Genomic DNA, 13,097 nt, shown 5'->3' on the forward strand with positions numbered 1-13,097 from the left:
CCACATTCTGAACCGGGCCGTGGCCAATTTTAGTCCCTAGTAGTTAATTCATGGTGCTTCACAATTTACAACTAATTATAAAGCCTTAACCAGTAGAGTTAACAAAACCTCATTTTACAATATGTCAATTTAACGAACAATGTCTTGAAGATCTTAGGAAGAAATGATAACAAGATTTGAGTACACATAAATCTAAAATCATGACATCAAAGGTGAAGTAATTTTGACACAAACATTACAGCGCATTCAAAAACAGAGCTTCACAATCGAACGAACATGATCAAGAAATTTAGTTTTTAAGGACATACTCATGGATACAGGAAAATCAGTTGTTACATCAAATGGAAATAAAAACAGTTTACTTCATGTACTTGTGTAGAAATTTCCTGTGGAAATCATTCCTGATGGTATCATTGATGAAGCGTTTAGCTGTTTTCGTCTCACCACGAGCTTGATTCTTGAATACAACATCATCATCCCACCTTCGTTTTACATTGAAATTGGTTGGACCGTTGATATTAAGTAAAGGGTTTCCCCTCATTAGTTCTGCTTCTTTGACTTTCAATTCTTCCTCTTGTTGCTGTCGTTCCTGCAAAGGGCGCAACAATGATGTAATCGAGTTTTCAACTCACCGTTATACAATGCATAACATTCATAATCAGCATGAATGAAGAGCTCGTGAAAATCAAAATGTGAAAGCCCCCCAAGCTGCGAAATCAAAGAAAAACCAGTTTAAGAATGAACAGTCTCACCATTCGTAACTTCTCCTCGGCCCTTTCCTTCTTTATTTGTTCAAGCTCTGCCAGAAGAGCTTCTGTGTCATCCTCCTCATCATCGTCATCGTCCTCATCACTGAAAAAGAAGGAAATATGGACTTTTAGAGCTGACATGAGAAATACACAGCAGGAAAATCTCTCAACAATTGATGAGGATTTTTGCGGATTGTCTATCCCATAATCATGAGCACATACAAGAGAATTGAGAACTTGAAATGAATCCATATGATATCGAGTTTTCTTCTTATTGAAGGGCCCTGACTCTTAATGAGGAACTAAAACAACTACCTCATCCATAAGTTCAGTACATGATGCTCACCACATGATATGCATCAATGGCCGAAAGGAACAGAAAACCTCGGGAGGAGGGAGAAACAGGAAAAACAAAATCTAAACCTTAAGCTTTCGATTTTAGCGATAGCGTTTCCACATGAGCTGGCTACAATTTCACATCCAAAGACACTGGTTTCCTAAATGCGATAGACGCTCAGATTCACCACCTTAAACACTAAAGAAAATAAGATTCATAACTGCCAACATTAGTATTCAATCCGCTCTGCTTCAACCTGTACTCTGTATTAAGAGAAGGCGGAAATGATACAGAGCAATTCACGTCCAATTCACGTCTTGAGTTATCACAGCAGGAATCAGTAAGCATCATAAGTCCATAATAGAATCATACTCCTCCTATTCTTGTCCCATTTCGTGTTATGATAATATTCATATTCATCGATTAATCTTTCGTATTTTATTGTTAATCTTTAAGTTAAAACATAATCAAGTGAGATCTTATTTGATTCGTTTCAATGAAAGTTTTTTCAATATCAATTTTTTATAATTTTTAATTACACACAATTTAAGAAACCTATGATTTAATATTTGCGTTGACAAACCTACAAAAACCAAAAACAATAATAGTGAATAGGAAGGAGTATATATTTTTATCTTCATTTGGCATATGCAAAGAAATGAATAAAAGTGGACATGAAAGAGCAAACGGGATCATAAGCCAGCTGGTGTAACAATTCAACACAGTTAAAAAGTTTAAGACGAGAGGTAGCAAAAATCAAGTTTGTCCAACAACCTTTCATCATCACTTTTTACATCAACATCAGAATCATCAGCATCCACACTTTTAGGAATAATGCGGTCTTCAGCTTCCCTCCTTGATCCTGCAAAAAATAATAAAAATTAAAAATAAATAAAAATAAGAAAATCGTATGCAACCAATAACTGAGGCATAATGTCGAAATTGTGAGTGGCATGCCGACATCTACCTTCCAGAAGAAGATGGCTTCCCTTTCTACGATCTCTATCCTCTGCACAACAAAAAATTAACAACTTTAAAATATAACGATGGGGAGAAGCAACAAGACACAAAACAAAAGGCAAGCACACAAAAGTTTGTTATAAAATATTTGCTTACCACCATATGATTTGTCTTTGGAAGAAAAATGTCTTCGCTCACGCTGTTCAAGTTCATCACGAAGGTTCCTCTTCTGAAGCTCCTCCTGAGTGTCTTGTCCATCCTTTCTGTAAGAGATAGGACCATGAGAAGATTACGACAACAGTTTTTTAAATCACATAGTCTAGCAAAAAGAAAATATATATGGAAGCTCAAACTATTCATCACATTATAGCACATTGTATTGTGACACAGAGGTTGGCTGAAGTAATTGCTTCATCCTCTCACAAAATTTATTATTATTATTTGTCTATAGCTTTTATCACAACAAGGATGTTAAAGCCTTATTCCCAAGTATATGGGGTTGACTAGTTGAACTAAAGCAAATCAACATACAAAATCAAAATTATACTTTTTTCGACCTTTTAGAACCCATGACTTCCTTGAAAAGAATTGACTCTTCATCTTCCCTAACTAATATTGTCTCAGTAATTTCCCTTCATTTTCTTCAAAAATCAGACTTACTCCCTCCTCTCATCTTCGTTTTCTATATCTCTATTTTCTTTCCCTTTGATTATTCAAGCTTCAACTGGGTTTATTGAGATGGGAAAGAAGACAACTTTTGACACTGCTTTAACGCCTTTCTTCTTCATTGCAAAACCGTGTTGTACCCATGTGCAATCCGGTATACCCAGCGCATATTTGGCACCAATAACGGCCGTACCGAACACCGATGAGCCGACAAATATGGAGAGTCCGAGTAACATAGCTTTTGCCCAATTACTTAATTATTGTATTAGTTTAGTCCAATTGATAAACACAACATTATTTTAGCCCAATTACTTGTTTATTTTTTCTAGATTAAAGATGCCACCCAACCACAATAAAAACATCAAGTCTTGTATGAAATCGTCTTACCATGAGACGAACCTATATAATCAACTTATATCTATGATTTATCACTTAATAATTGTAAGTGATCACTTTAAGATTATAAGTGATCACTTTAAGAAACCACTTTAAGGTTATAATTGGTCATTTTAAGATTGCAATTTGCAAGTGACCTTTAACGGAACAAGTAATCACTTTAAGACTATAAATGTACATTGGACCAACCCAAAAGAGACGTTCTCAAACCCTTTATCATGCCTAATAAATAATATTGTTTAATACAAAAATTTCATAATCTTACGCATATAATTTTTCTTAAACTACTCCCAAAGGCCGATAAGACAAAATATATCAATAATGTAAAACTCTTCCTAACTATATGGTTACTATTGCAAAAGGCTAGCACATGGTTGGATAGTTTGGTACAATTTTTCCAAAATCCAGATAACAATCACTTGGTCTAAGAGTCGTGTCATTGACATAAAGGGGGCAAAATAGAAAATTGAGCGGTTGTTTCTCTATTTGTGTTTCATTATAGCAGACGGAAGTTCAATGACATAACTAATGAGTTTTACACTAATGTTGCATGTACCTCTACAAGGTTTTTATTTTTTTTTCAAATCTTACCAAGTTGAAGGTTTCAATTTTTCAAGATGAAAGGAAAATAGTTTCCTTCCAATTCTTTCCCTCCATCTTATTATTAACTTGATCAAAATTTCAACAAAACCATGGTTGATAAACCCATTTTCATTTCCATCCTAATTACTATTACTTCTATCCTAGGTCCGAATCCCTACAACACTTCCTTTCCTTTCCCTAAGCTCTCTTTCATTCCAACCCTTCCTTTTCACTAACTATATTGTAAGCCAAACAAACTATAAGCGTCCAAATGTTTCGACAAACGCAAGGCAAGATCAAAAAAGACTATGATGCAACAAAAAAAAAAAAAAAAATCACTTGCAATCCCCGCTTTTCCCGTTACAATTCCCTGACATTGAGTTCACAAAAATAACAAATTCAACACCAAGGAATTTTTGTTGCACTTAAATTTCAAGCAAAAGCAACAAAAAACCCATCACTTTTAGCAAATATCTACTTCATTAATTTATCACTTTCTAAATATCAGTTGTACACTAGTACCTGGGTTTTAAATTAGTATGCGCTGCAAGATCCCTTGAAGAATACTTTTGAGATGGGCCAAAAATTCTTGTACCACCTTGCTCATTTCCACCCTTCGCAGGTGCCCAAGTAGGTCTTGCTGCAGTGGTCATTTTTTCTCACTACTCACCTAATATCTATAAATCAAGACTGAAAAAGAAAAAGAAAGTACACAACCTTATTAGTTATTACCAACTAACTAAACGATGATAAAAACACAACGAAAATATAAACCATAGAGAACTAATTCGGAATCAAGACAACAAAATCATCCAGATTAGAAAACTAAAGACAATAAAAAGTAATCGATATAAACAAATGAAAACAAATAAGGAAACAAAAGTGCTAAAAAACCCTAATTACAAATTACCCTGTTTATCAAACTAAAACTCATTAAGAAAGCAATGAATATTTGTAAATTAACTTCATATAAAAGGTTGGTTGATGTTGCTGGATTACAATTTTAGATTAATATTTTAGTCTTAGATATTCTAATGTACAGCAAAACAAATTAGGTTATTGAACTATAGGAAGATAATTAGAATAAAGGTCCTCTTCTTACATGGTCTTTCATAAGAAAATAGGATCAAAATACTTGCATCTATAAATTTGCACAAAACAATAGAAATTTTCTTTACACTCCAATCACTTCCACCAACCCCTTTTCAATCTTCGTCATCTCAAAGATTACAAGTATAATTGTAACACCCCTGAATTTCCAACCCCTTAACAAAGCCAAAAATCGTGAAGGAAGGGAGGAAATTCGGGTGTAACATAAAAAGAAAAGGAAAAATAATTAAAATAAGCGCTAAAGATTAATTAAAAAGGTGAGTGAGTGGAAATTTCGGCAACATCTCAGTTGAAAACTGAGTATGTGACAAGGATACATAACTGAATAACATAACTAAACTAATCTAAAGCCTTTAATGCCTTTCAAAAATATATCACGACGGAATGAATCATCGTCGGCTCCCCAAATCATCAACTCTAACGAGGATCGTGGTTCCAGTGTTAACACATCGGTTTGACGGATACTAAAAGGGTATTCTCACAACTATACATCCAAAAACTACGCAGCGGAACTATGGATCATACAAGGAGTCACTTAGCTCCATACGAAAGAATTATACAATCCCAAAAAGAAAACTTTACGGGTAATGTAAAAGCTACAAGCAATAGACAACTTGTACATTATTGCTACGATCGTACTCCACTCTTTCCCCCAATGCAAAGCAAAAAAAGCTCATATACCTGTCATGTCAAGCTATGATCCTCCTACTGCTCAACATAATGACCATAGTAAGATGTGTCATAGCAGGAGCATCATAGGAAGTCATGAATAACAACAACAAACACATACACGTCCGTAATTAATAAACTTATAACAATTAAAATCATTAAACAAGACTATAGACAACGATATAGCATAGTAATAACAAATCTACTCATCTGTCTAAACATCTCTATTTACTCATGATTTCTCTTTCAAGCTACTAATCCCTCGAAGTATATTCAAAGGTAGTAGATCTTTTTTCTATTCATGGCATAGTGACACGGCCAAGGGCGTTATCGAGCATCCGGCGCCCATGGAAAAGTATGAGCTCATGCCCCCTCCAACTGATCCTCTCGAGTCCTACCTTCAGGAAAAAACTAACACACTGGGGTACTAAATTAGTGAAGAGGCCACCATATTGGGGTTTGCAAGGCCTGCATGGTAACACCTCGGTCAAGAGGCGGTATCGGCCATCCGGCGCTCAGTGACAAAAGCATGCTCATACCCCCTTACGGTGATCCCGTCGGATCTCACCTAGGGGATTATTAAATCAATCGGACGTAATCCAGTTGGGTCACGCCAACTAATCATAATCACGACTCAATAAGTAGGAAATCACTTCAATACCACACACAACCATGATGCGTTCTCTACTATATTGAAATCTGTTCTCATAGTCTCTTAATGCTTCCATTCTACTTGCCTATATCACTATTATGACTATACGCTAGCATAGTTTACTTTCTGGCGCTCTATAATTCTAATACGATGTATATAATCATGAAATATTGATAATACTTTGTATCGATAAACATGATAATAAAATACTGCATGTACGTACCTGCAAGCGTCACTGCACGGCCAAAAGTTACAAAAATCATCCAACTAAGGTTCTACCTTCCTCTTATGAAGTGGGCACCTATATAAGTTATGAGTAAAACTAATAAGTCCACTTATCTACTTTGTCATACCAACTAAATGTCAACTAATCACTATCATCTATATAAGATAAATTTCCAATTACTTTAGCATACACAAATCTCATTCACTACAAGTCGCAATCACGAGCTCAACAATAGCATAAGTCTTTCCATCAATTTAAGAGAAAGAGGATCGTGTGAATCGTTCCTTTACATCAAACAAATTTGAGTTATATCAATCCACGTTACTTCAAGATAACGTAGCAATTAACACTTAAATCTTACAATGTTAACGTAGTGCTAATATGACGACAAGGACGAGTCTTAAGGTTATCACGTCGCAATATCATTTATTATATTCTCCAAGGTTAGAAAGAACTAAAATCAAGACATCATAACAAGTAACTTTAATAATTCTCAACAAGTTGACACTGTGTTCATAGCCTTACTAATATTATTTATTTAAACTTCAATAGCTTAACAAGAGTACTTGTAATCAACATTAATAATTTCTTTTACTACAACAAGGCCAATTAAGATTACCATGGCTAACAAAACTCCCACGCTCAACACAATTAATGTTACTCATGTACTAAGACACCATCAAAATAGCACAAAACCATTATTTTCATTCATACTTCAAACTCTAAGTCATAAATATGTTAAATTCATCAAACACACTCTTACCAACAAAAAGATTCAATGAAAATAATACAAAGTTCAACACTTTTCATTCAAATCATCAATCAAATTCTAACCCATAACAAGATTCAATGACAATCATAAAAATTAACACCAAACTCATAAACTTAGTAAAATTCTAATTAGATACTAGGAAGATTACTTAAAGTAAACTTGAGAGGCTTACTATGGGGCAATTAGAAAAAGAGTGACGACTAGGTGGTTGTTGTGGTGGTGTGGAGCACAAAATGGTGGAGGAAAGCTGCGTGGTGGTGCTATACTTGGCGTTACAGCAGCCTGCTGCTGTTGGGGGACAAAAAGGCAGCCGTGGCCCATGGCTGCTGCTAGGGGGAGGAAATCGGGCTGCTGCTGCTGGTTGCCATGACTGTGCGTGAAGGAGGGAGAAGGGAAGGCGTGTCTGGCTGCTGCAGGGGAAGGGAAACGTGGCCTGCTGGTGGTGCTGGTGGTCATGGAGGAGGCGGCAGCTGGTGGTTTGTGAGCCTTGAGGGAGAGGGGATTGAGAGAAGAGGAGAGGGAAGAGAAGGGATGGGAGTGATGGGAAGATTTAGGGTTTCATGGCTTTTTAGTCTTAGATATTCTAATGTACAGTAAATTAATTAGGTTATTGAACTATAGGAAGATAATTAGAATAAGGGACCTCTTCTTACATGGTCTTTTATAAGAAAATAGGATCAAAATACCTGTATTTATAAATTTGCATAAAACAATAGAAATTTTGTTTACACTCCAATTACTTCCAACATATCCAAACATTCCCCTCTCAAACCCTAACTCTAAACATCTTCTACTCAATTAGGAGATACATATGCATGCTCTTATCAAAAATGTCATCCAGATCAAAGTATTACAATTTACAATCAAAACCCTGAATATTCTAGTTGCAACAAGTTATCAGAAAATTAAAATTAAAAATTCATGTATATATTCTCCATACCTTAATTAAACAAAATTAATAAAAATGCTATAAAAAAGTGCATAGATGTCATGTAAAACGACTATAAAAACCTCAAATTTTCACAAATGAACAAAACTCAAGAATTACCCAAAAAAAAATAAACAGTATAATTCGACGATTAAAGCAATGAAAATGAACTTATAGTGATGAATAGGTGTAGTACAACATAGATAGATAGATAAAATCAAATCGAGATAGTGATGAGTAGGTTTTACCTTGTTACGAGCCATTTTTGGGAACGATAACGGGGAGGGAAGAGAGATTTTTGGTGGGGAGAAAGAGGGGCTGCCTTGCTGTGGTGGCTGCTCACGGTAGAGGGAAAAAGGCAGGCGGCCTGGTGGTGGTGGTGTTCGTGGTCGAGTGAGGGAGAAAGGAGAGAAGAAAAGAAGGAAGGTGAATCACGGGTTAGGAAAGGGTTTTATTTTTTATATTTTTTTTTTTCTAGTTTAATTTTCTTAGAACGCCCGACTAAGAAAAACTTACATTTGTTTTGTTTATACATTTTAATAAAATAACAATTTTAATTCGAACTTTTTTGGTTTAGAAATTGTAATTGTATTTTTAATATATGTTAATATTTAAATTCGCATATGAAAAGATTTTACTAAAACTACTTCTAAATTAATTTAATATAATAAAAAGATCCCAAAAGTTATTACTTAAATGTATACATATTGATTTAATTAAATGTATACAGATTACGTTTCTGCATCATTCAACATTAGTGATAGCCATTGAAACCTATACATTGAAGGTTTCAATTTTTCAAGATAAAAGGAAAATAGTTTCCTTCCAATACTTTCCCTCCATCTTATTATTAACTTGATCAAAATTTCTACAAAACCATGGTTGATAAACCCATTTTCATTTCGAAATTTTGAAAAAAATAAGATCATTTAACAACTTTATTCCAAAAGTAAGCTTCGTGAAAACTTTATTCCCAAAATAAGCGTCTGTACATACAGACGCTGTTACTAACAGCGAAAATTAAAAAAAAAATAGAAAAGCATTGGGTCGTTGTTAGTAACAGCGACTTAAGGAGTTGACTGGTCAACTCAAGTCAACTCCTTAAATCGCTGTTACTAACAACGACTTATACTCAAATTTATTTTTTTTTTACTTTCATGTACCAATTAAACTAGCCGTTGTTAATTTGAAAAATAGCCGTTACGAACTTAAAAATAGCCGTTGTAATTATGTTCTATAAATAACTCCATCATTTCCTTACTTCAATTTACCCAATCTACATCATTCTTGTACTAGTGAATCAATTTTTAAAGGTAACATAAGGTATTATGTTAATCTTATTCTCAATTTATAAATGTTAATGTTATTTTTTAATGTTTAATTACTTACGTTACTATATTATATGTGTTCCGTAGATGTCAAAGGAACATTGTATTGAAGAGCTTTGTGATTGTGGTTATGAAGTTGAGATTAATACAGATTGGAGCGACTTCGATCTTGGGCGTGATTTTGTTACTTGTCCTTTCTACTTGGTTGAAGGATTAGGATGCAGATACTTTAGATGGATTGATCCGAAGGGTACCAAATGACAGAGACACCTAAAATTACGACTTGAAAAAGAAAAACAAGAGCTTAAAGATGAGGTTCTTAATCTCAAGAGACAAATAGATGATATGACACATAGGAAAGAAGATACTGAAAGGATTATGAGAAAGTTTAAGAAGCAATCTTAGTTAGCATCGGTGGTTTAACTTAACGAATGAACTATGTAATTTGATATGTGGTTTAAGTGTTTATTTTATTATTATTCTTTTTTTCTTTTTATGATGATTTACAAATCACTGTGATTGATTAAGAATTTTCGGTTAATGAGTGGGCATCAAGATTAAGGTGTTCTGAATCTTGATCTAAAGGTAAAGAATTGTGTCCATAATTTTTAGTGGTTTTATTTTATATGTAGAAAAAATTTAATAATGACGATGTTTTCACTTGTCATCTTAAAATGTTGAGATTGCTGACAATTGTATAAAAGTACCATTATAACCCATAATTTGACCCACCTTTTATAGTATTTTCGGGTTTGTAGATTTTCATATTACATCAAAAATTCTAGATTATAACCCCTAATTTCTAGGTTTCAAATTAAATTTGATAAGTTCAATCATAACAGCCAAATAGCAACAATAATGTCAATCCTTAATCCCAGCATATAGCAATTTTAACTTGTACAAGGTAAAACAATATTTTTACGCCTAATTATTTATGGTAGTAGGCATTGTTCTTGGATATGATGTGTCTCACATATGAGCATGATCTCACATCGTTAAAACAGTATGTTATGGACTTGCATATAATGTTTGGTGAGTAATCCTCCTACTACCATATGATTTTTTGTAAATAGCGAACCGGCTGAACCCTATTAAATATGTATGCAAGTCAATGCTCATTACCCGTGGATTTATGACTCCAAGCCCACGAGTGCCCTGTGAATATGTCCACATAAATAGATCCATGAGGTGATTATGTGACAAATTGTCACAGCATAACAACATTTCCTTTTTCTAACCTACACAAAACATGTGGATATATTACTTAGTACATTAGAAGTTGAAATTAAAAGGCTACATCAAAATCACATGTATACATAAAAACATACATAAGTTACGAGAATTTACACAACTAGTTTCTCATCTCCATAGCATTCTACAAGAGCTTGCACAACAGATTCCATGCTTGGCCTTTTGTTTCTATCTTCTTCCACACAAGAAAGTCCAATCTCAATCATTATAGCAGCTTGATTCCTGCTAAAATTTCCTACCAATCTTGAATCAACCAAGTCTTCCACCCAAGAATCTTCTTTCCTTTTAGCCATTCTCACAAATCTAACCAATTCGGGTATTTCCTCTAATTCAACCCAACTCGATAGTCGAATCCCTTTCACAAGCTCGAGGATAACAACCCCGTAACTATACACATCAACCTTTGCCGTAATGGGAAGATTCATTGCCCAATCCGGAGCCATATACCCTTTTGTACCTCTAATTCTAGTCGTTTCCGATGAACCATGACTCCCTCTTTGACGTAACTTTGCTAGCCCAAAGTCGGAAATTTTTGCCTCATAATTCTCGTCTAGGAGTATATTTTCGGGTTTCACATCACAATGGATAACCCATTCGAGACATTCGTGGTGAAGATAAGCTAAGCCTTTGGCCGTGCCTAACGCAATCTTGAATCTTTCTTTCCACCCAAGAAGGGTTGTGCTCGAGAACAGGTGTTTGTCTAATGATCCTTTTGGTACATATTCATACACTAACATTCTGTGTTTCCTTTCCGAACAAAAACCCCACATTCTAGCCAGATTCATATGGTTAATTTTACCAATCGTACTCACTTCTGCCCAAAATTCTTCCTCTCCTTGGACTACATCTCCGAGTTTTTTCACTGCAACAACTCTATCATCAACCAAAGTTCCCTTGTAAACAGCCCCAAACCCTCCTTTTCCAACTTCTTCCTTGAAATTCCCGGTTGCTTTCTTCAACTCTTTATAGCTATAACTCCTAAACTGATTCGAAAGCGCTTGATACCCATCTTCCATCGGAGCTGAAAGATCGTGTTTCCTAAACAAAAACCACCACCCCGCTAACAATAAAACTACTTCAATCGTACCAATTGCAATACCAAATGAGTACAAATAAACCCATTTGAATCTTTGATTCGTGATCTCATATTTTTTCGGAAATTCCAACACTTTCCCTCGACTACAATCAATTCGAGACACATTAAGCCCATCAACAGATTTCAATGATGTTTCTTTAGCACTTGGTAATCTAAGATACATACTCGCTTGAAATTCATCCGACCTAAATCCATTAAAAAGGGCACCTTTTGTGAAACACAATCCATCACCGGTTACTCTATAACTAAATGCTTGACATCTACAATCTCCTACACAAAGTTCCTTACAAGCTTCAAAAGAAACACTAGGTCTATAATTTAGGTCAAAACCATAGTAATCAACATGGGTTATCTCAACAAACTCGGAATCAAAACAACTTCTTTTGAATTTCGGCGTACAACCTTTACTCAAATCGCTTGAGTTGATCAGTTCATACAATGGTGGGCAACTACACATGGGTTTTGGTGTATAAACACAAATCCCATTCCTACCACAAAGACCATGAACATCACACAATTTTGAAATTGCTTCCCATGTTATATTCCATAACCCAGATGATTCATTCAAACTATAAACCCTAAAATTCCCATCATAATCCATGGTTAATCTTCTTTTAATCCCAATTCCAACATCTGAAGCACTAAATTGGAAATGATCACTTGAAGAAAATGTGCCCAAATCATCAAATACAGCAACCCTACTACTATTATAATTTGCTCTACCATTTTGATAAATATTAAGCCCTATATTAGGCCAATAAACGCCAGAAATTTCAGGACCATCATAAACCATTGTAAGCATATTATCAGTATCAAAAAAGAAACTAAAATACCCAGTTCCAATCATATCAGGACCAATACCAGAAACCAATTTCTGGGTTTTTGTAAAAAATTGATTAGGAAGCAAAGTATGAGTAGGAAAATCAAAACTCTGCCAAAGAATATTACTAGTTTGATCTCTAAGAACAAGATTTCCTGTATTGAGAAGCTCGGCTCTTTCAACATTTGATCCTGTTGTGTTTGTTTTCCAAACAATTGACCCTTCAATGTCTGTTAATACCATCACACCATCTTTTCTTAATGTTAGCCGCGAGCGGCGGCCATTAACAGGATTATCTCTGTTAGATGTCCATACAACTGTTTTTTGTTTGGAATTTGTGAACCAAATAGAGAAGTAATATGCATTTGTTGTTCCTGTATTTAGGAATCCACAAGTGAAGGTTTTATCAGGAGAAATGAGAAGATTATCAGTGTTAGATGGATCTTTGACATTTAAGGAAGATCCTTTTGGAAGAAAATTTCTAGCAAAAGAGAGGGATGTTAGATTGGTATAAAGGAGGAGAAGGAAGAAAGTTGTTTGGGTTTTCATTGTTAA

The 13,097-nt window shown here is 34.7% G+C and overlaps 2 protein-coding genes across 3 annotated transcripts; both read right to left on the reverse strand.

Moving 5' to 3' along the window:
• Positions 1-93: 93 nt before the first annotated feature.
• LOC130825510 (uncharacterized) lies at positions 94-8,478 on the reverse strand. Of its 2 annotated transcripts, XM_057690770.1 has the most exons (8): positions 8,296-8,477; positions 6,345-6,422; positions 4,213-4,380; positions 2,203-2,309; positions 2,054-2,095; positions 1,861-1,948; positions 753-852; positions 94-589 (listed from the first exon to the last, which is right to left on the reverse strand). In XM_057690770.1, exons 3-8 carry the CDS (start codon positions 4,341-4,343, stop codon positions 359-361), a joined length of 699 nt encoding a protein of 232 aa, XP_057546753.1. In that variant the 5' UTR covers positions 4,344-4,380; positions 6,345-6,422; positions 8,296-8,477; the 3' UTR covers positions 94-358. The 2 variants fall into 2 exon arrangements, with proteins under 2 accessions (XP_057546753.1, XP_057546754.1); XM_057690771.1 differs by lacking the exon at positions 6,345-6,422 and having other exon boundaries at positions 8,296-8,478.
• Positions 8,479-10,286: 1,808 nt separating this feature from the next.
• LOC130825511 (putative receptor protein kinase ZmPK1) lies at positions 10,287-13,097 on the reverse strand. The gene has a single exon (XM_057690772.1). The coding sequence runs from the start codon at positions 13,089-13,091 to the stop codon at positions 10,719-10,721; it is 2,373 nt and encodes a 790-aa protein (XP_057546755.1). The 5' UTR covers positions 13,092-13,097; the 3' UTR covers positions 10,287-10,718.

The sequence above is a fragment of the Amaranthus tricolor genome, chromosome 10 (genome assembly GCF_026212465.1).
Source record: "Amaranthus tricolor cultivar Red isolate AtriRed21 chromosome 10, ASM2621246v1, whole genome shotgun sequence".
NCBI lineage: Eukaryota > Viridiplantae > Streptophyta > Magnoliopsida > Caryophyllales > Amaranthaceae > Amaranthus > Amaranthus tricolor.